The 22633-nt window shown below is 36.3% G+C and overlaps 1 protein-coding gene across 2 annotated transcripts; it reads left to right on the top strand.

Annotated features, from left to right (window-relative positions):
• Window positions 1-6737: 6737 nt before the first annotated feature.
• TWF1 (twinfilin actin binding protein 1) lies at window positions 6738-19312 on the top strand. Of its 2 annotated transcripts, XM_032248367.1 has the most exons (10): window positions 6753-6887; window positions 8538-8615; window positions 10592-10770; window positions 12498-12593; window positions 13649-13753; window positions 14542-14562; window positions 15322-15447; window positions 15710-15860; window positions 16034-16155; window positions 17361-19312. In XM_032248367.1, the coding sequence occupies exons 1-10, from the start codon at window positions 6761-6763 to the stop codon at window positions 17529-17531; spliced, it is 1176 nt and encodes a 391-aa protein (XP_032104258.1). In that variant the 5' UTR covers window positions 6753-6760; the 3' UTR covers window positions 17532-19312. The 2 variants fall into 2 exon arrangements, with proteins under 2 accessions (XP_032104260.1, XP_032104258.1); XM_032248369.1 differs by lacking the exon at window positions 14542-14562 and having other exon boundaries at window positions 6738-6887; window positions 17361-17546.
• The last annotated feature ends 3321 nt before the right edge of the window (window positions 19313-22633 follow it).

Raw genomic sequence — 22633 nt, 5'->3', positions numbered from 1 at the left:
TTCTTCTTCTTCTTCTTCTTCTTCTTCTTCTTCTTCTTCTTCTTCTTTCTTCTTCTTCTTCTTTCTTCTTTCTTCTCTCTTCTCTCTTCCTCTTCTTCTTCTTCTTCTTCTTTTGGAGACATAGTCTAACTCTGTTGCCCAGGCTGGAGTATAGTGCACATGATCATAGCTCACTGCAGCCTTGAACTCCTGGGCTCAAGCAATGCTCCCACCTCAGCCTCTCAGCCTTTCAAGTAGCCGGGACCACAGGCACATGCCACTACACCCAGCTAGAGAGAGAGAGAGAGAGAGAGAGAGAGAGAGAGAGAGAGAGAGTGTGTGTGTACTTTCTGTAGACATGAGGAGTGGGAAGTCTCACTTTGTTGCCCAGGCTGGTCTGGAACTCCTGCCTTCCTCCTCGGCCTCCCATAGTGCTGTGACTACAGACATGAGCCACTGCACCCGACCTCGGCTTCTTCTTAACAAGAGCCCAGCTTAGTATAAAATCAAAGTCAACTGGTTTAATAAGATTGATCAAAATTGCCAAGGGTAAGGGCTTGTGTGAACCAGGGAGCAGAAACAAGAAGAACGTGGAAGAGTAAGGTTAACCTTTGAAACTTTTGCCAATCTGATAATTGAATAGCACAAAAATAAGAATTTGACATTTCTCTCACTAGTATATAAATATATCCTTCACTTTCCTTTCACTGTAGTAAATCCAAGGTGCACATTAATTGTAGTAAAATGTGCTGCATTGCAGTGAGTAAAGAGAACACAAAGAAAAGGGTGGGTCAATCTCTTCTAATATGCTTAATTCTCCATTGACAAGAGGTCAAACACAACTGAAATGAAAGGCCAGAGAGAAATTGTTCCCAAGGATTTTCTCTTTTAGGAGCTGTCTCTCAGAACTCATTTAAGAAAGAATAGTGTCAAATCTAAGCCTGTAGGTAACAAAGAATGAAGCACAAATCAGAATTGTAAGATTACATCATAAATTCAGACACTATTGATGTCTGTTCACAGTACTATTCAGCTGTTTAGCAATGCTACTCAACAAATAGAATCCGAAACATTTTTTTTCAGATGGCCAATACTTTTTGGATTTTTATATAACCTTGGGATGAGTCACTATTTAAGAAAAATGTCAAAAATCAGAAAATATATGTATCTCTTACAATCTTTTCATTTACTATAGTAGTGAATCTCATTAAAGTTTTAAGAATACAGAAGTATATGCTGAAATATATACAGTATTTCTAAATCTGATAACCAAGGCATATTTAGCTGCTTTTATGCAAAGGAATATTTTCAGGTCTCAGCTGATTTGGTTCTCTATTTAGCAAAGTTATAGGAAACTTTTGCCACTATCTTGTTACGTGCAGAGATTGTAGATTAACTTGCTGTAATTTCAACTTTAAAACCATATGTGTCCTTTGCTGCTCAAATTCTCACTAATTGCAACCTAAAATTTAGGAATCAAATGAATTTGATAACACAGCATCCATGTTGTATCAACCTGCTATGAAAGATTTCACTCTATAAACTGTATGATGAAGGATATTTTTACATAACAGTCTTGGTAAAACAAAATGCCTCACTTACAAAATATATGTGGCTGCTAATAACAGAGACTGTAATTAATTGTGGCTTAAATAGAATGAAAGTTATTCTTCTTGAATGTAAGACAATTCTAGAGGGAGGCATGCCAGGTCTGGTAGGAGAGAGTGACAGTCAACAAGGACACAGAAAATTCTTTGTCTTTCTTTTCCATGATCCTAATTTGTGGCTTTCATCATTTAGATAGCCTTAGGTCCAAGATAGCAGCTGAAACTCCAGCCATCACACCTTCATTCCAACAGAAAACAGGAGTTGTGGTAGGGAAATAGAAAAGGATCATCATCCACTATCTAGCCCCACTTAAGAAACCTTTCAAGAAGACTCACCCAATTTTTCATATCATTGGTTGAAATTTACTCACATGGCCACATCTAGCTGCAAAGGAAGTAGAAATGTGAACTTTTAGCTGAGCACCTTGCCACATCAAATAAAGTCTTGTTGTGTTGCTAAGGAATAAAAATTATTGTGTAGCAACTGTCTATCTACCAAAAACTATCATTAAAGCATTACCAACACCTATGTGCCAATATAATTATCTTAATGAATAACTTTTGAATAATTATTTTTCTGGAATTCATTATATTACTGTTCCCATTATTAATATAAAATGTAAGAGTTAACTCCTTCATTGGCACATCCCTAAATAAAGGTCACCATACTAACCTAGCCTATTCTGAAAACACATAACAGATACATTGAAGCTTTATGATAAAGCGGTTGCTGTGGAGCAGCACTGGTGAAAGGGTTAATCTGTTTTGGATCCCAACCATGAGGTTATGATTCTCAGGCAGCTGCAAAGAGTAGTTTAGGCTGGAAGTGAAGGGGCTTTAATTATCCTGTAATCTCACTGAGCATCCCTGCCCTCTCGCCCTGCCTGCCAATTTGCTATGAATGCCTTTCTTGAATTTATTTTTAAAAATCCAGCAGAACAGAATAAAACAAACAAACCCTGGCATGCAAGCCCAGTTTACAGTCCCCCTTGCACCATCTTCCCACCAGATTGCAGATTCTGGCCCTAAATTTATTTAATATGGAAAGTCTAGAGTTGCCTGTGTTGTGATTGCAGAAATACATAAAGGACATAGAAGGCGGTCCCTCTTTGCGGATCAGTATGAGAGAATATCTCCTGTACATGCTATTTAAACGTTAGGGGAGGTTTTTAGGTGTTAATTCGCATCACTAGCAAAGACAGAGAAACAGAGAAAAAGAAAGAGAGCAATATGTTCAAAGTAATTTGCAAATATTCCTATTAGGCATTTAAACCATCCTACCCCACATGAGATGTTAGAGATAATGAGAAAGAGATTCAAGATGCTGTTGCTAAGGCACTTTTCCAGTCCAGCATGGAAATCTCACTATAAATAATACATCAAAAAGCTGGTTGCTTTGTGCTTTCCTGCACTTTGATTCCAATATGCATCCTTATCATTATTAACAGCTCTTTTGAACTAAAGTGTTCCCTGTTTCTTTCATTGGAAAGTATGTATCATTTATTAACATTACTTCAGTATAGATTCTACTTGGGAAAATAATAAAGAAATATCATTTGCTTGAACTATTCCTTAAACCAGACTCTTTGTTCTGTTTTCTCAAGCACCGAGTCCAATAGGAATGAAAGAATTTTCTCTTATATATTCCACTTTGTGAAAAGTTTTAGCAATCTTGTAAGGTGCTTATTGTGAATTGTCGAGGGTTATAATTACATGCATATAATAAAAGTTAATATCAGTCAGTGTATGTTACTTAATTATTGATCCTCATTTTTTATAATCCAAAGGGTTATTTTTCTTATTTAATGCTTTATAAATCTAAGGATGTGTTACATAAAACACAGCAGTTCACAGGGCCCAGTGATATTGTGGTTTTATGAACCTATATAAGAAATCAACTTTGGATTGTTGCTTTTGAGGTTGGAAATTCAATCTAACTCCACTTGCACTGTTTTAAGGGACTTATTATTTCGAAACAAACTGTATTATAAAGAATTGTGTTAGCCTTAATTCTAACAAAATATGAAGCCCAACATACATTGAGCATATCATATATGTTAGAGCTTCATAAAGTCATATCTCACTTGATTTTCATGACAAACATGAGACTTGGGTATATAACAAGAGAGAAAATGGAAACTGGCTAAATAATGTTCTTCATGGTCATACAACTTCTATGTGTTTTTAAAAAATTTACAGTAGGGTTTCTTCTCTAGGAAAATCTAATGCAAAAAGTGCAGCTCTTTATAATTACCTCATCAAGTAAAGAAGAAATGAATCTAACAAAAAGGTTTCAATTCAGAGAAGAAACAAGATGGATGGATGAATTTTTTTTATAGTTTCATGTGTACATGCACTATACACAAACATGTATTCTGCTTACATTAATGTGACACACATCATAGTCTCTTCTATTGTAAAAATATTTTATGGAGGGTGTGATTTTAAAATGTCATTCTTTGGCATTTGACCACACAGAAGATCTAGGTCAGAAGATCTAAACTGCATTTCAAAGGTCAAATCTGACTTGCAGTTACAGTCCTCTTGTTTTGTTTTCCTACATAATTGAAATAGAGATTTTACATAAAATCCCAGTTCCAACATCACTTGCAAATTATAAGGTTGGCATCTTGCACTTAAATTCCCACAGAGCATCAGCCAGCTAGAGTTGAGCAGTAGAGGCTATTTTTTTTTTTTTTTTTTTGAGACAGGGTCTATTGCCCAGGCTGGAGTGCAGTGGGGCGATCACGGCTCATTGCAGCCTCTACCTCCTGAGCTCAAGTGATCCCATCTCAGCCTCCTGACAGCTGGGACTAGAGGGGCAAGCCACCCCACCTGGTCTAGTAGAAGCTCCTTTTAGATAGATCCTGTGTTCCCTCTCATTGTCACAGTCTCCATTTATTAGCTGCAATCAATTATGTTATTTAACTGCCACTATAAGCATTTGTGTTTTGTGACCACCATCATTGGTTCTAATTATTAGCTCTAACAAATTATAAAAAGTAGGAATTCTATGCCTGTTTCCCACACCCAAGATTCATCTCCCCTCCTGTGATAATTGCCTTTCACTCATGGGCAGTGTGTATTGGGTAAACCCGCCAGCTTGGCCAAGGATGATTTGACATAAGCCATGCAGCAGCATTCACACGCTTTCTCTTAGGAACTTTAAACTTGGATTTAGAAGAGCTATTTAATCTCTGCATGCAGCTACAACCCTGTCAATTTGGAAAGTGTAGGGTAGCCGTATTCAGCCATTTTGACTGCACAAGTAGAAAGAGCCTATTTGGGAAAAAAGAAGAGAAAAGCAGAGGTGATAACCACATTGTCAAGATCCATAAGATTCTCCAATAGCCTCATAATAAACCCTCTTATCTGCATACATCGTCTAAAAATGGTTTGCTTCTTACAGACATTTGTCTCAGCCTTGAAACCTACTGATTTCCCCATGCTATGGTTCAATTTCTAAACCTTTTGAGTTAAAAAACAAAACCTGGTATTTTGTTCAGCCCGTCACACAGCATTACGTTGGTACTTAAATAGTCTATTATATATTCTTTGAAAACTGTAAACTACCATACAAATCTAAAGTATTATTCTCATGACAGATCTGGCAACTGTTCACTAAATGGAGACACAATAGATGAAGAAAAGTGGGAAAATATTTGTGGCTATAGCAGAGCAAAGCACCAAGACCCTTGCAGCTTTTAAGGTAAACTACTGTACTGGCAGTAAATTAGCACTTTCTGGTGGCTATTGGGGTGTTCCCAACCTAAATGGACATCCCTCTTCTTCAAGAGTGAGCATACAGTGGTCTTTCCCAAGCATGAATATGGAAGAATTATATTTTTGTCATCAGTACTTCTTAGGAAGGCCAATCTTCTTAAGCAACTTCCCTGAGGCACCAGGATGTGAATCAGTCAAAACACTGCAAGTGAACAATGCAATTTTCTCTCGGCTCAGCAATGTAGTCAAAACTGGCAAATCAGGGTGAACCATTGTGTCAGAAAGAATTTGGTTAGAATGAAACTCCTCCCTACATTTCTTAAATCCATACAAGTCATAAAACTCAGATTAAATTTCGTTTATTCCTGAATATGAGGATATGTCTGAAAAACAGAACTCAGATAACAGGGAATAGAACATAACCTTGTTTCCTGTGATCCTTGTAACGAAAAACAATTGCAGGCCTGTTAATCATTCATTAAAAAGACATTGTATAGTATTTGAACACTGATTAACTTGCCCTTATATTATTGACCTGAATAAATTATTTGTTCATTGGCAGATTACAATTTTGTGTGTCACTTCAAGGCCCCCAAAATAAGAACTAGCTTCCCACGTAGTAGCAGAAGAGAAGCAGTACCAAAAAAACAAAACCCCTCAAAAACTAGCAGTACCAAAAAAAAAAAAAAAAACCCTCAAAAGCTAACATTACCTTTCAGAGGGAAACGTTTTTAAAAGCAGGATTGGAAAAGATTTTTAAGTAATATCTGCTCTTACCTTACAAATCTGTCCAAGTGAATTTTGAATAATTATTGGATTAAATAATAAACTGCCAAGCTAAAGCAAAGCAGTATTTAAAATGATATAATCGACCACAGAGGAATACTCAAATCAGCTAATCTCTCTCTTAGTGGCTGTCTCCTTTTGGACTGAAGAGATAGATAGGCTGGGTCTCTAAATGTGTCCAGCTGAAAAGAAAAGTTAACAGTCTGAGATTAACTCAATTTAAAGTCGTGGAAAAATTTGATGAGAGACAGTTTATAGTATATTCATTCTTTTAAAACAATGGAGCAAGGAGAAGGCTTTTCTTACACTAAATGGTATCGATTATAGAAAGAGTAAACCAAGAAAGATAGTGTGCACATCTTTTTTAAGCTGAAAAATGCCTGTTTGATAGAATGATCATTTCCGTTTTTGAGCATCCCTTTGCTTGAGGTAGCAAATGGCGCGTCGGCGGGGTCGCCAGAGGGCAGACGTCGGAGCACTGAGATCTTTCGGTTCTGTGGCATTTTCCCCCAGGAGAAGCCGGAGAGGCCGCAGCAAGAGCGGAGCCAAAACCCTAGGCAGAGAACTAGGGTCGCCAGGCCGGGGGTTGGACAGGAGCAGATCGGCTGAGGCGCTCCCTCACGCAGTCAGCCTCTCGGGGCGGGGCGGCCGCGGGTCGCGGTCGGATGACGCGCCGGGGCGGGCGGAGGAGCAGCCACTTCCTGGAGCTGCCGGCCGGGGCTGTTCGCTGCACTCAGCGCCGGAGCCGGGAGCCAGCTGCCGCCGCCATGTCCCACCAGACCGGCATCCAAGGTAACGGCGCCCGGCGCGACCCGCAGGGAAGGGGCTCCCCAGAGGCTCGGGAGAGCCGGGAGGGCTGCAGGGCGGACAGCGCTGGAGTCGGACCCGGAGCTCCGGGAGTCTGCCTCGCGGGGCGAGCCGGGCCTCTGCTTCTCCGTGCTCCTGCTTCCCTGGCGCTCCCGGCCTGCGTCCTCTTCCAGCCCGGGCCCTGCCGCTGCCACGTTGCAGATGGATCCGAAATTCGGAGGAGCAAAGGAAATTGGATTTCGAGGTGGCCTGGTTGAAAGGGGCGTGCCCTCCACCGTCCCCGACATTAGTTCAACTTTCCCCCTTTTGGTCAGGTAGGGAAGAGCTGGGACAATGAAGGCGACTGCGGTTCCCCTACGCTGGCGATAGCCAGGCGAGTTTTCCTTTTCATGGTCCAGAAGAGAATGTTACGGGACTTTGATTACAAAAAGAAACATGCCAGAATTTTTCTCACATCAGTAGGAGTGCCTCCCAAAACTCTCCCGCATTTTCTCCCCAAATAGGAAAGTGAATTATGTTCTGAGAAATCCCGGGTGTGGCGTGTGTTTTGATCTTTAGGTACTTCCCAAGAGAAACTGAAATCCCGATCTGTATGGTTGCACGTAATCATCGCATGCAGACAGTTGAACGTGCAGTTATATCTGACCTCCATTATTTCCTGGTTTGAAATTGGGCAGTCTAGAAGTGCTCACCTCATCAAGAGTCAAATAATATATCCCCGGGGTACTAGCGATCACTCAACAAGTTCTATTATAAAGTCAAGCTGCTTCTGTCAATTTCAGGTTCTCCCAGATGAACACTTAATTGCATGTTTTATTCTTAAAGATTTTTGATACGACCCCACACATCCCCCTGCACGCATGCACTCACAAAAGCAAAGTAGCCTCAAATCTGAAAGCATTGTTTTATTTATCCATATTAATTTCGATATATAAATATGTAGTTACTGACTTTCATGCTTGAGCCTTCTAGCAAGCACTACCTACTTAAATAGTGGTTTCTTGCTGTTATAGACAACACAGGAATGAAATTAGAACGAAACTGAAGCTTCACTGGAACACAAGGGTTAGTTATTAAATATATATTTATTCAATGAGTTTAATCTAGCTTTTGAGAAATCCAAGTTAGAAAAATACAACCTGAAGTAAGTAAGATTGAATGCATTTCATTGGCTTTTCCTTAGTCAAATTAGGATAGTTGATATATACTGTTGTTTTTAACGGGAAAATAAAGTGAATTGATGAAGAAGGTGGCTATCATAAGCTTGAAACTGAATTAGAGAATGAAAGCAGGTTTTCAGTATTTTTCCAAAGAGCCATAAAAGTTTTTCAGAATTGTAACTTGCTCATTATTGGGTTTGAGTAACTTCAGTACATTCATCCCAGTGTTATTTCTGCTACAAAATTATGTAGCTAAAATAGATTCAAATTATTAGCATACTTTTAAAATGTTTATATTTCTTAATTGTATACAGTCTTCGTTATTTTATGCCATTAGTTTTATAATACTGATAATAAGGATGCTACATGCTCTAGAATTTTTTTGTATTCTAAATAATTTTTTCCCATATAGATAGCAAAGAAAAGTATTCATATGTAAGTATAAAAAGTTTACTTTCTTTATCTTTTTTCACAGCAAGTGAAGATGTTAAAGAGATCTTTGCCAGAGCCAGAAATGGAAAGTACAGACTTCTGAAAATATCTATTGAAAATGGTTAGTTAAATATTTTAAAATATTTTTTGTTCCTGGATTAGTGGCTGTTGTATTTTTAAACTTACTGTGTGTTGTGAGTGATTTGACTATTAATTAATGTGAAACAAGTTCAAATCTTACCTTACGGTAACTTGGATTCCTCATATCTTGTGCAGGTCCCTATGGGCCGCTGATTTCATTCTCAATTCTGTGACTATCAGGGAAATAGAAAGATGTTTTTTGATGTGACTTCTTCCTCTTTTACTTTTTGTGTCTCAGTTTCTGCACCACAGTCCATTTCTAATGTCAGTGCTTCCATCTCTGGAATGGAAATCAGTAAACAGGTGATTATCAAAAACAATAGTTACTTGTGAATTATTGAATAAAGTTTGTTTTGAAATAGAAACAAAGGATTTCAAACTCCCATTTTCTCCATTTGATTGCAACCTTTGCTACAGAAATGATCATTATCCTTTCTTGTTTTGGGAAAGTTCTGAGACTATAACAAACTACAAATTGATTCTTTAAAAATAATTCTTTAAGCAGGGAATCTGGTTGAGTGGTAGAATTTTTTAAGTCAGGCAGATCTGAATTTGAACAATTTCTGTTACAGCTACTCAATCCCAAAGAATATGTTAAAATATCCCAGTGGCCTAACTTCTTAAGTATCCGGAAATATTTTGCTTTGGAAAAGTAATTTGTTCTTTCACAAACTGGAATTAAATCTAATTGATTTTCTGGTTTTTGCTTATATATTAAAACCAGAATAGTTTATAAAATATGCATTTGTTTACAAATAACATTCAATAGGAATATAGTATATTGTAAAGCAGCATATTTTAAAAATACTGAGCCAAAACTTTAAATGTCATCACTTCCTAAGTGACTAGTTAAGGAATTAAAATGGAAAAGTTAATCTAGCATCTCTACAGAAGGAAAATGCCACTATTTCCTAAATTATTATTTTCTAGTTTTACTTGTTTTGTGAAAATTTTTAAATAAGGAAAATTGAAAGACTAAAATCATATCATAAATACCTATATCTCCCCTTTATTAATAACTGATAACATTTTATCATTTACTTCAAGCATTTTAGAAAATTCAGTGTTCTTCTGGTATAAGAGCATCCCCTTTAAACAATTTTACTTCTGATCTCCTTCCCCTGTGGCAACTACAATTAGGAGTTTTGATATTTGTGCAATCTCTTTTTATATGTATCCCTAAATAGGGTATACTGCTCTTTGAGTTCACATAAACTGCATGATACCATCTTATTCTATATCTTTCCTTTTGTTACATTTGCAATTAGTTTTGATAGCTCAATAATTCATTTTAAATCTGAACAGAATGTTACATGACTATGCCACATACTGTTTTTCCAGCCTCTTCTTGATGAACATTGAGGCTATTTCCAGTCTTCACTGTTACTGTATAGTACTGCAGTGAACACCTTTGTACTTAAATATAAGAGATTCTGTATGCAAAGTAGATTCACAATTTTACTTGATTCTGTTGAATAGCATTTCAAAGTGGCTATACCATCTAGGCAAATGTTTAATTCTGGAGCATTATGGCCAAATAGGAGTTAAACCTGTTTTAATATTTCTTACTGTACAATTTAGTGTTAATTTCAGAGATTATACTTTCGAATGGTAGTTTAAATATATTTTGTGGATAACTTAAGCACAGACATTTTGGAAAATAGAAATGTAACCACCCATTATTTGATCATTTAATTCAACTATTATGATCAATTTTATATGTTTCTTAGGCTGTGTATATTTAAAAATTTTAGCCGTGTTCCTAAAATGTTATCTGTTTTTATAATGCTTTATATCATAATTATTTTCTATGTTGCCACATTTTTTCTTTTCAACTTTTTGATGCGAATAATAATAACTGTGAAATGACTATCATTTTATTTTTCTAGTCTTCATCACACTACCACTTGGTTTTTCAAACCATTTACCTATCTTTCTAAAAATAATTTTTCATAGAGCAACTTGTGATTGGATCATATAGTCAGCCTTCAGATTCCTGGGATAAGGATTATGATTCCTTTGTTTTACCCCTGTTGGAAGACAAACAACCGTGCTATATATTATTCAGGTTAGATTCTCAGAATGCCCAGGGCTATGAATGGATATTCATTGCATGGTCTCCAGATCATTCTCATGTAAGTAACTTTTTTGTAGTTTGTTTGACATTAAATGCTAGAAAGATGTTTTTGAAATTTCTAGGCCAAATAAAGGTTAAAAAGCAGCAGTCATTTCCCATAGAAGGGAATGATCATAAGGAAAATCCTTGGATTGATAATATGGAATCAGGAATCATGTACTCAGATTCAGGAGTTTTGCCCTTGAAATCAAAATAATTATTACTCATTTAAAATTTAAAAATTTGTGGCAGTGGCAATTTTTAAAAATTATTATTAAGGCAAGTCTCACTCCTGGCTCACTGTAACCTCTGCCTCCCAGGCGCAAGTTATTCTCCTGCCTCAGCATCCTGAGTAGCTGGGATTACTGGCATGTGCCACCACACCCAGCTAATTTTTATATTTTTAGTAGAAACAGGGTTTCACTCTGTTGCCCAGGCTGGTCTTGAACTCATGGCCTTAAGTGATCCACCCACCTCGGCCTCCCAAAGTGCTGGGATTACAGGCATCAGCCACTGTGTCCAGCCTAATTTGTGGCAGTTTTAAAAATGACTCCATGCAAACGGATTGGCCCTGAGAGTAATAATTATAATAAATCTGAGAACTAGTTGAATATAATATTAAATTTTTTTTAGTATTATCACATATTTATTAGTCACTACCATTCAAGTGATGGGCCTACATACAAAAGCAAGCATTTTAGGAAAGTTGGTGGTAGATTGACTAAATGGAAAAATGGACAAAATTAATATATGAACACAGCCCAATATTTAAAAAATTAATTTGAATTTTTCTTATTAAAAAATGATGGTTTTTAAAGTTATCTACATATTGTTCTCAAAAGATCATCCTATTCCTCTTTAACTCCACATGTTCTGTCTGAGAGAAATACTGGATTTGACCCTGCGGGATTATGAAATTATTTGTTAATTGGTAGTTATCTTTAGTAGCTTTCCATAGTTTCCAGTAGATGCTTTAATAATAGTATATATTACATTTTTTTTCCATCCTTATGTCCCTCCTAGGATGGTATATGCCATCGGTAAGCCATGAATTTTCTTAGCAACTTAATTCGTTAATACCTGATACAGCTTTGAGAAGAATATCACTATCAAAATTACTTCATTTCAGTTTTCCTCACATTTTAATTTTTTATTCTTGAACTCATGAGTTTGAAAAATGAAGAATTAAAAAAATATATATTTTTTTAACTTAAAAAAAAAATGTGGCTGGGCTCAGTGGCTCACACCTGTAATCCCAGCACTTTGGGAGGCTGAGGTGGGTGGATCACCAGAGGTTAGGAGTTCGAGACCAGCCTGACCAACATGGTGAAACCTGTCTCTACTAAAAATACAAAAAATTAGCCAGGCATGGTGGTGCATACCTGTAATCCCAGCTACTCTGAGGCAGCAGAATCGTTTGTATGACTCTTCTGCCTCAGGCAGAGGTTGCAGTGAGTCGAGATCATGCTATTGTACTCCAGTCTGGGCAAAAAGAGCGAAACTGTGTCTCAAAAAAAAAAAGTGACATTGTAAATTAAAGGCTGTCTTAATAGCCATTGATAGTTTAGATGCCCATGTTATGATGGTTATTTGTACACAGGTACTTTAGCATATTATAGTCAGTGGACTTATGCTTAGTTTTGTTTTTAATATGTTTCAGAATTTTAATATATTCAGAATGTGCTTTCTTTTGTAATCGTATGTTTTTGCCTATAAACTTCTAAGTAGACTTTCACAACCAAATAGGTTCGTCAAAAAATGTTGTATGCAGCAACAAGAGCAACTCTGAAAAAGGAATTTGGAGGTGGCCACATTAAAGATGAAGTATTTGGAACAGTAAAGGTATTATAGTTTTATGTGGACTCTGTATGTTGCAATTAAAATGATTAAAAACGAGAACTCCTAGGTAATAGGTAATTGATATGAATTCAGATGGATATTCTGAAAACATGGAAATAAGAAATATTTCATATGATATAAAAGCTAGCTGTAATGAATATGTAACTGAGTTTATTGATTTGCATCTATTTGACATTGACAATAATTGATATTAAAACATACTGATTCTTTTAAAGTATTTATATGGTAAATATATGTATTTATACATATATATACAAATTGAAATATATTTTTGAACTTTTTTTGTTTGTTTAGAGCTTTTCTGATTCAGAAAGTCATATAATCTAGTGGATAGGGCACAAGACTATATGGGAGTATATTGCTTCTTCATCAATTGTGAAGTAGGCCGGTTTCTTGGTTTCATGAGTCTCAGTCTTCTAAACCACAAAATTTTGATGCTAGGTAGATCTCTTTGTAGTATTTTTTTCCTTTGATATGAAAATTTTAATATATGAATAATTATAAAGAAATTATGTAAATCATTATAACATAGTATTCAGAATCTGAATATGTTGATTATTAGTTGCTGATTATTATATTATGTTGATTATTAGATAATCATAGGGCAATTGATTATTAATTATAGGGCAGTTTTTTTTTTTTTTTTTTAGATAATCATAGGGCAGTTGATTATTAGATAATCACAGGGCAGTTTTCCCAAGAAGTTAGTTACAGTTGTCTTATAGACTTAAAGGATGACCAGGCTAAGTATTTCACTTTACTAGTAGCAAACTCATACAAAAGATTTAGTAATTATAAAACTTCAGGAAGTGAACAGTAGGTACTCCCCTACTGTTTAAAGTTTTGAAACTTAAAGTTTAAAAAGTTTTGAAACTTAAAATTAAGGATTAAAGAAAAGTAAAAAGATACTGAAATTCATAATGCTATTTACTTTCATTTAAAGTCTTTTCTGTTAATGATTTTTTTTTTCCTCAAGTAACTTCACTCTAGTTTTACTTCTAGAGAATTATTGATTATAGTCCATTCTGTACTTTTAGGAAGATGTATCATTGCATGGATATAAAAAATATTTGCTGTCACAATCTTCCCCTGCCCCACTGACTGCAGCTGAGGAAGAATTACGACAGATTAAAATCAATGAGGTAAGTTACAGCTTCAAAGCCTTTGCAAGATTTTAAGTGTTTGAAAATAACATATTTTTAATTAATAGATGTGGAGGTAACTAGAGATTAAAGTTAGGTAGCTAGGTTTATTCTGTTTAGTTTAGAGATAAGGCTATGTGCTTAATGTGTTTTCAGAAAAGAAAAGTTAAACATGAATATTAAACTTTATATACATTTTATAAATAGCTTTTCCTGTAATCTCCTGTCGGAATAATAAATCTTCCTGTTGAAGTACAGCCGTTGATAACTTTGTACTTTGAATATTATATAGAGAAAAAGCGTGTGTTACCCATTTAGTGCAAAGAATATATCTAATAAGGTTGCGTGAAGCAGGGTATTGTTTTGTTGGCTTTCTAGAGATTTCTAAGTTAATTTCTACAAATTAACTTCTATGAACACTACTTGAATAGAGAGATATATGGAAGATTATTATTTGAGTACTTGAGCGTATTAGAGTAAATAAATTTCAGCCATATTATTTTGTAGTTTACCATTATCTTTAATGTGTTTTCTGCAGCTATTCTAATATACTGGAATAACTACTGTATTTCTATTAGGACTTTAAAGAAAAGAATAAGTGGCCAAAACCACTATTCATTAGCCTGAGTCAAAGACTAATAGGAATCAGTCTGGTGAATGGTTATTATTTAATATTAAACTGGTAGCAAAGATCTGTCATATTTTAATTCATATTATTTGAGTAGGGCTTTTTATGTGATTTTTTTTTTTTTACAAGTTTGATAGTTTGTTTTATTTCTTGCAATCAGAACCCAGAGGATCATATTGGGGTATGCATTCGCATATGTTCTATGATGTTTTCATTAACTAGTATCATTTATGCTGTAGAATCTCCATTCATTTTTTTCTAAAAGTAAAATTTCTATTGGACTTTCTGTTGCAACACGGCAAATGAGACCCTATACTAGCTATCATTTATCAAGTGCAAAAATCTTAAACGTGCATTGAATGCTTTCTTGAAATATCTTTCTCTTCTTTCAATACATGCACACTATGTTCTTAGTAAAGAAATCTCTTAAGTCTGGAACTTCTGCAGTAGTATAACTTGTTGAGCTGTGTTATGTCTTTGTACACCGTTTGTATTCCTTTCAATTCAGTGCATGGTGTTTGTGTTGCATTTTCTGTCCAACAGAACAAAGTTCTATACATATTGTATGTAGACTGTTGTTTATAAATTCTGTCAAGTAAAATTTTATAATTAATGGTGTAATTTGATGACACTCTAAAGAGCTTGTGTAGCTCATTGAAATTGTGCCAAACCAAACATAAAAACAAACAAAACCCCCCAAACCTCACTAACACTGTACACTCATTCAAATGTTCACCTCCAACATTGTCATAAAGATGTGTCATGCAGTCTGCATGTTGACAAAATCCTAGCAGGACCATGAACAAATGTGAAAAATAATTTTAATTATAGGTTGGGCTAGGTTTGAATATTATTTTATAGAGATTGGGTTTTCGTATTTTTGTCATATGATACTGCTAACTGCTAAACTTTACCAGTAAATTAAATCTGTCATACTTAGGTACAGACTGACGTGGGTGTGGACACAAAGCATCAAACACTACAAGGAGTAGCATTTCCTATTTCTCGAGAAGCCTTTCAGGCTTTGGAAAAGTTGAATAACAGACAGCTCAACTATGTGCAGTTGGTAAGAGATGCATAATGAGTATTAAATGGCTGCTCTTTTTGGTAGTTTATGGCTTATATAGGGTTTATTTTTCATAGATTTTAAGTTTTAAATGTGCTTTCTGATTTTTAAAATTCATTTTGTAAATATTCATTGTAAAAAATTCAGACAGTCCAGAACTAAGTTCCTCTTTTATTTCTTAGTCTTTTTTTTTAAATATGTTTTAACTTAATTTCCTTATATCTGGTTTTAATGAATGTATTTTATTGTTTCTTATTCGTAGGAAATAGACATAAAAAATGAAATTATAATTTTGGCCAACACAACAAATACAGAACTAAAAGATTTGCCAAAGAGGATTCCCAAGGATTCAGCTCGTTACCATTTCTTTCTATATAAACATTCCCATGAAGGAGACTATTTAGAGTCCATAGGTATATGATACAATGTTTTTAACATGTTACTTTGAGTTTTTTTATTGGTATGTCAGCCCTGTATTTGTATATATTTCTTGCCCAGAGGGCTTAGCTATAGTTTTATGAAGTTTTTATGTACTTGCTTTAACTGATATGCTGCTAATTATATTTGTTATTATTTGAACTTACAGTTTTTATTTATTCAATGCCCGGATACACATGCAGTATAAGAGAACGGATGCTGTATTCGAGCTGCAAGAGCCCCCTGCTGGAAATTGTAGAAAGACAACTACAAATGGATGTAATTAGAAAGGTAGCCCACCTATTTTGAAATCTTCAGTTTTTGCTAGATTTTTCATTTCTATGTAGTTTATGATGCATTGTGATTTATAAATGAAAATACTTATTTTGCTTGTTATCCTAAATCCTTAGGATCTCCTCTAAGTGCCTGGGGATTACCTGTCATGATCCCTATCTCTCTATATATCTGTACTCTCTAGTAAGCCACATGTGGCTATTTAAGTTTAAATAAGATTTAAAGTTATGTTTCTTAACTCCACTAACCTGATGTTAAATGCTCATTAGCTAAATGTGGCTATGGCTACTGAATTGGATAGTGCAGAATTTATAGGACATTTCCATCAGTGCAAAAAGTCCTATTGGACAGTGCTGCCGGAGCTACAGGTTTGCGATTATTTCTGGACTCCATATTAATAAGGAATTATAGTCTCCCTTATGACTGCGAATTATGGGATAGTTGGGAATCTTTCCAGTTTGGGGGAAGGGAGGAATAAACATAAACATTTGAATTTTGGGAAGTAAGCTAACAATTTTCTTAATACAGATAAGGCATGGGAAAAGATGATTCTTGAGCCCTTAAACTCATAAAAATACAGGTCCTTAAAAACTACCAGTGTTTTTAGATTCTGAACCCTTCATGCTTTTTAAGTTCCTAAGAATCAATCACTCTAGCATGAATAGCACCTTCTATAGCAGGGATCAGGTGACTTTCTCTGCCAAGAACCAAATAGTAAGTAAAGGCTTTGCCAGGCCACATATAATCTCTGTCACATATTCTTACTGTTGTTAACAACCCTTAAAAAATGTAAAACAATCTTACCTTGGGCAGGATTTGGCCTTCGGCCCATGGTTTGTTTCTCTCTCTTCTGGAAGGATTTCAAGTGACCCAAGTGATAAAAGGGCCATGAGTAAGTGTTTCTTGAATAAATCGTGTATCAAAGCAACTTGAGAATATAATGGTGGCTTCTATTTTTAAACGCTATATTTAAATTGGAGCAGTAAGAAAGAAGGAAGTGAATGTAGCTGATTATATATTCAAGTAACTCATTTAGCCCCTTCTCCCAAAAGAAGAAAGTGAAACTGTTTACATATGACCCTTGATTCTGCCTTACTGGAATGAGTATTATGTATTTGTTTGTGAGCATTCATATACATGAAAACCAGCTTGTTGCTTGTATTAGGTTTTGAATGTTGTGCTTCTAATTTTATCTTTTACAGATCGAGATAGACAATGGGGATGAGTTAACTGCAGACTTCCTTTATGAAGAAGTACATCCCAAGCAGCATGCACACAAGCAAAGTTTTGCAAAACCAAAAGGTCCTGCAGGAAAAAGAGGAATTCGTAGACTGATTAGGGGCCCAGCAGAAACTGAAGCTACTACTGATTAAGGTCATCACATTAAACATTGCAATACTAGTTTTTTAAAAGTCCAGCTTTTAGTACAGGAGAACTGAAATCATTCCATGTTGATATATAGTAGGGAAAAAATTGTACTTTTTGGAAAATAGCACTTTTCACTTCTGTGTGTTTTTAAAATTAATGTTATAGAAGACTCATGATTTCTATTTTTGAGTTAAAGCTAGAAAAGGGGTTCAACATAATGTTTAATTTTGTCACACTGTTTTCATAGTGTTGATTCCACACTTTCACATACTTCTTAAAATTTTATACAGCTGGGCCAGTTCTAGACAGTCTGATGTCTTGAAGGATAAACTTAGTACTTTCTTGTGAGACAGAAAGACCTTAAAATACTCATATTACTTTAGTGTGCCTCGGAAAAGGCCAGAAGTTGCTTACTCTGAGTAGCTGTGCTAACTCTTGTCAGACTGTAGGATCATGTCTGCAACTTTTAGAAATAGTGCTTTATATTGCAGCAGCCTTTTATATTTGACATTTTTTTAATAGCATTAACATTGCAGATCAGCTCACTCTGAAACTTTAAGGGTACCAGATATTTTCTATACTACAGGATTTCTGATGACATTGAAGGACTAAACAGCCTTAGTAAATTATCTTTCTAATGCTCTGTATGGCCAAACCTTTATGTTCAGATTGAAATTTAAATTAATATCATTCAAAAGGAAAAAAATGTTGAGTTTTTATAGGCAAATTGTGTTCTTTATTACTTCTGAGCAAATACTCAGATTTAAAATTAAAGTCCCAGTACTTAACAGGCTAACACAGATAAACACCTTAATAATCTCCTTTCAATTAATACTGTATTTCAAAACATGTTTAACTGTTTTCTAATGCTTTGCATTTTCAGTTAAAACCTAGATAGATTTTGAGCCTCGTATTTCTCTGATACTTGAAATAGAGGGATCAAGAACACTTCACGGTTAATCTGTTAAACCTGCTGCAAGAGCCATAACTTTGAGGCATTTTCTAAATGAACTGTGGGGATCCAGGATTTGTAATTTCTTGATCTAAACTTTATGCTGCGTAAATCAAATATCAGAAATGCACATTTCATAGTGTGAAGCACTCATTTCTAAACCTTATTATCTAAGGTAATATATGCACCTTTCAGAAATTTGTGTTCAAGTAAGTAAAGCATATTAGAATAATTATGGGTTGACAGATTTTTAAAATAGAATTTAGAGTATTTGTGTGGGGTTTTGTTTGTTTACAAATAATCAGACTATAATATTTAAACATGCAAAGGAACTGACAATAATGTTGCACTTGTTTACTAAAGATGTAAGTTGTTCCATGGGTGCACATGTAGACTGACACACAGACACCCAAATTATTGCATTAAGAATCCTGGAGCTGTGTTGCAGACCATAGCTAAAGCTGTTATTTTCAGTCAGGAAGACTACCTGTCATGAAGGTATAAAATAATTTAGAAGTGAATGTTTTTTCTGTACCATCTATGTGCAATTATACTCTAAATTCTACACTACATTAAAGTAAATGGACATTCCAGAATATAGATGTGATTATAGTCTTAAACTAATTATTATTAAACCAATGATTGCTGAAAATCAGTGATGCATTTGTTATAGAGTATAACTCATTGTTTACAGTATGTTTTAGGTGGCATTATCATAACTAGATGGTGAATAACATATTCCCAATAAATTTATATAGCAGTGAAGAATTACATGCCTTCTGGTGGACATTTTATAAGTGCATTTTATATCACAATAAAATTTTTTCTCTTTAAGTTGTGTACTGTTGCTTTTTCTATTATAATTTTTTTAAATGTTTGTATAATTTTGCATAATTCAGTACCTGATGATAGGTTAGAAATTCCATTCATTTATTTGTTAATTAGTCTGCCTAAGTCCAAAAAGGATTTTAAGTAGCTTCAAACCTAGGCAAGAATAGTCAGGACTATAGGGTACTTAATTTAAAATTTTGCCCATGTTGGAGCAATAATAAAAATGCCATGAGTTAATTCATTTTCTGTGATAGAAGCACCCCAGCACCAATTTACTTGACACTAAGCTCTTCAGAGACTTGCTGTTAATTCATTTGAAAAATGTTGAATGCACTCCTGTGTGCAATTTGCTATCAAATCCTTTTTGTTAGAGATGCAACAAAATGGATGTCATTTTTGTAGCAGTTTTACAAAACATGCAGAAATAGCTTTAGAAAGGCTCATTGTTAAAACTTTTAAACATTAGCTAAGACATTTCTACTCAGAACTAAACTAATTTGTCTGAGGTACGTACTTTAAATAGTTTGATGTATATCCTTTCACATTTTCTTTGCATATATGACCATATATTGGAATGATGGAATGTTCTTTTTTAAAATACGAATTCTGGGCTTCATACTAGATTTTGACCCAGTAGGTGGATCCAGGAATCAAATAGTTCCATAAATGATTCATGGCTAGCCATGACTGGGAACAGTTTGCCTTAAATTATATAAATTGCAGCTCTTCCCCACCCCAATTCAGCCAACAAACAAGTTTTGCAGTGTACTAGTTATGATAGTGGCAATATCTCGTAGAAGAAAGTTTAGATCTTACTGTTGCCCAGTAGCTCTCTACCTTCCTTATCAGTCTGCTTCACTTCACTTGCAGCTTTCTTTTCCTCTGGTAGAAGAAGCATAGCCTCAAGAAGCACATCACTCTAACCCCATATCTACATGCCTTCCTCACAGGTCTCTCTGTTCAAGTGTCACTGTCATCTCCTTAGAGAGGTCTCCCCTAATTTCCCTATTTGCTTGTATGCCTTGTTCCTCTCACCTTAATCCTGCTTTATTCCTCCTCATGGCACTTAGGCATTCTATATCTGTGCATATATTGTCTCCCCCACTAAAACACAAGTTCAATGGGGGCAAGAAACTTAGCTTCATTCACTGCTACATTCTTAGCACCTAGAAGTTTCTATGACATGGGCATTTTTCAATTTGTTGAATGAATAAATGAATTTACCTTTCCTTGAAAAGCAGACATGAAAGGAGCACGTGCCAGCAGTGGTGGGTCACCAGAGGATCTACCCTCCATCACTCTATTTCTGGCCACAGCAAAACTCACTAACACTGGCAAAATCTGCCCTGCAATGGCCATGGGTTCCACCACACAAAGTGCTGCTGTAGATTCATTCCTGAGCATCAAGTGCCTTTCAGTAGGGATCATCATTCAGCTGATTCTGTGCTTCAAAAAGACTGAGACCAGCCTCTACTCAAATGTCAGTGCTGCTCCACTACCACCCTCATTTGCTAGGATTTAGACAGGTTGTAGTTTCTTAGTGAACTCTGGATGGTTAATGGGGAAGGGGCAAACCATGAATGGGGGTGAGATTGTATTTCTTGGTTTTCTAATACCAAGCTGTATTAATAAGACAAGCTGGGCCATTTCCTTGTGTGTGTGTATTCATGACTGCCATTTACTGGCTACGTGACTAAATTAGTCATGATTTAGTCATACTAATGCATAACAAATGGTCCATTCAAAAATCGTGACTCCAGAGAGATCCAAGATGGCCGATTAGGAGCAGCTCAGGATTGCAGCTCCGAGTGAAAGTGCAGAGGGTGAGTGGACGCTGCATTTCCAGGTGGATTTTTGTTGCCCACGGACCAGGAGATACCCAGGTGGAGGAACCCCAAGGGTGGCCAGCGTGACTCTTTTGGCCGGTGCAATTGTTTTGCCGATGCCCTGGTGCAGCGGTTCTCAGCACAAAATACACGGGAATGTGTGCCCTTTTGGCTGGCAATTGGAGCTCCAGGAAGGCAAAGTTGTCCATTCAGCTGACTAAAAAGGGGACTGAAACAGGGAGCCAGACCAGGAGATCCCCAGGCAAAAAAGGGCCACAAATCTCAATGCCGCTATTTCAGCCGGTGCTGTGGGTCACCGCACGGGAAATCCCACAGATCCCGGTAACTTTTCAACAGGCGACTGGACCACCTGGGAGAGAGTCGACTGTTCAACTGAAAAAAAAAAAAAGGGCTCTGAGACAGGGAGCCAGGTGATCAGGCTTGGCTGGTCCCATCCCCACAAAAAAATAGCAATTGGAAATGCTGTGGGTTGAGAGTTTCACAGCAAGCACAGCTGAACCTGGGAAGGTTCAACTCCGTGGGGGATGGGCATCCGCCATTACCGAAGCACTCCACCACTATGGAGGTAGGCTGCCTCCTTGCTGGGCAGGGCAGCCTTGAAAAAAAAAAAAGGCAGCAACACTATGGAAACTCATAAATAAAGCCCTAACTCCCTGGGACTGAGCACCTGGGGAAAAAAAAAAGGGGGTTTATGAGTTCTGCCGCAGCAAACTTAAACATACCTGCCCAGCAGCTCTGAATGAACAATGGAGTTCACAGCTCAGCACTTGAGCTCCTATAAAGGACAGACTGTCTCCTCGAGCAGCTCCCTGACCCCTGTACACCCAAAGAATCACCTCATAAAGGAGAGCTCAGACTGACATTTGGCGGGTATCCTTCTGGGACAAAGATAGCAGAAGAAGAAACTGGTAGCAACCCTTACAGTTCTACAGCTACTGCAGGTGATCCCCAGGCAAGCAGGGCCTGGAGTGGACCTCAGCAGTCCTACAGCAGAGGGGCCAGACTGTTAGAAGGAAAACTAAGAAACAGAAATAACTTCATCATCAACAAACTGGATGTCCACTCAGAGACCCAATCTGAAAGTCAGCAACAAAGACGACAGGTGGATAAATCCACAAAGATGGGAAGAAACCAGTGCAAAAAGGCTGAAAACACCTGAAACCAGAATGCCTCTCCTCCTACAAGTGATCACAACTCCTCACCAGCAAGGGACCAAGGGCTGATGGAGAATGAGTGTGATGAATTGACAGAATCAGGCTTCAGAAGGTGGATAACAAGAAACTTCTGTGAGCTAAAAGAACATGTTCTAACCCAATGCAAAGAAACTAAGAACACCTTGAAAAAAGATTTGATGAAATACTAACGAGGATAGACAATTTAGAGAGGAATATAAGTGAATTGATGGAGCTGAAAAACACAACACAAGAACTTTGTGAAGTATGCACAAGTTTTAACAGTCAAATTGACCAAGCAGAAG

Source organism: Sapajus apella, unplaced genomic scaffold, assembly GCF_009761245.1.
Source record: "Sapajus apella isolate SASKATOON/1434 unplaced genomic scaffold, GSC_monkey_1.0 scaffold66, whole genome shotgun sequence".
Taxonomy (NCBI): domain Eukaryota; kingdom Metazoa; phylum Chordata; class Mammalia; order Primates; family Cebidae; genus Sapajus; species Sapajus apella.
This window is presented reverse-complemented; position numbering and strand designations above follow the sequence as displayed.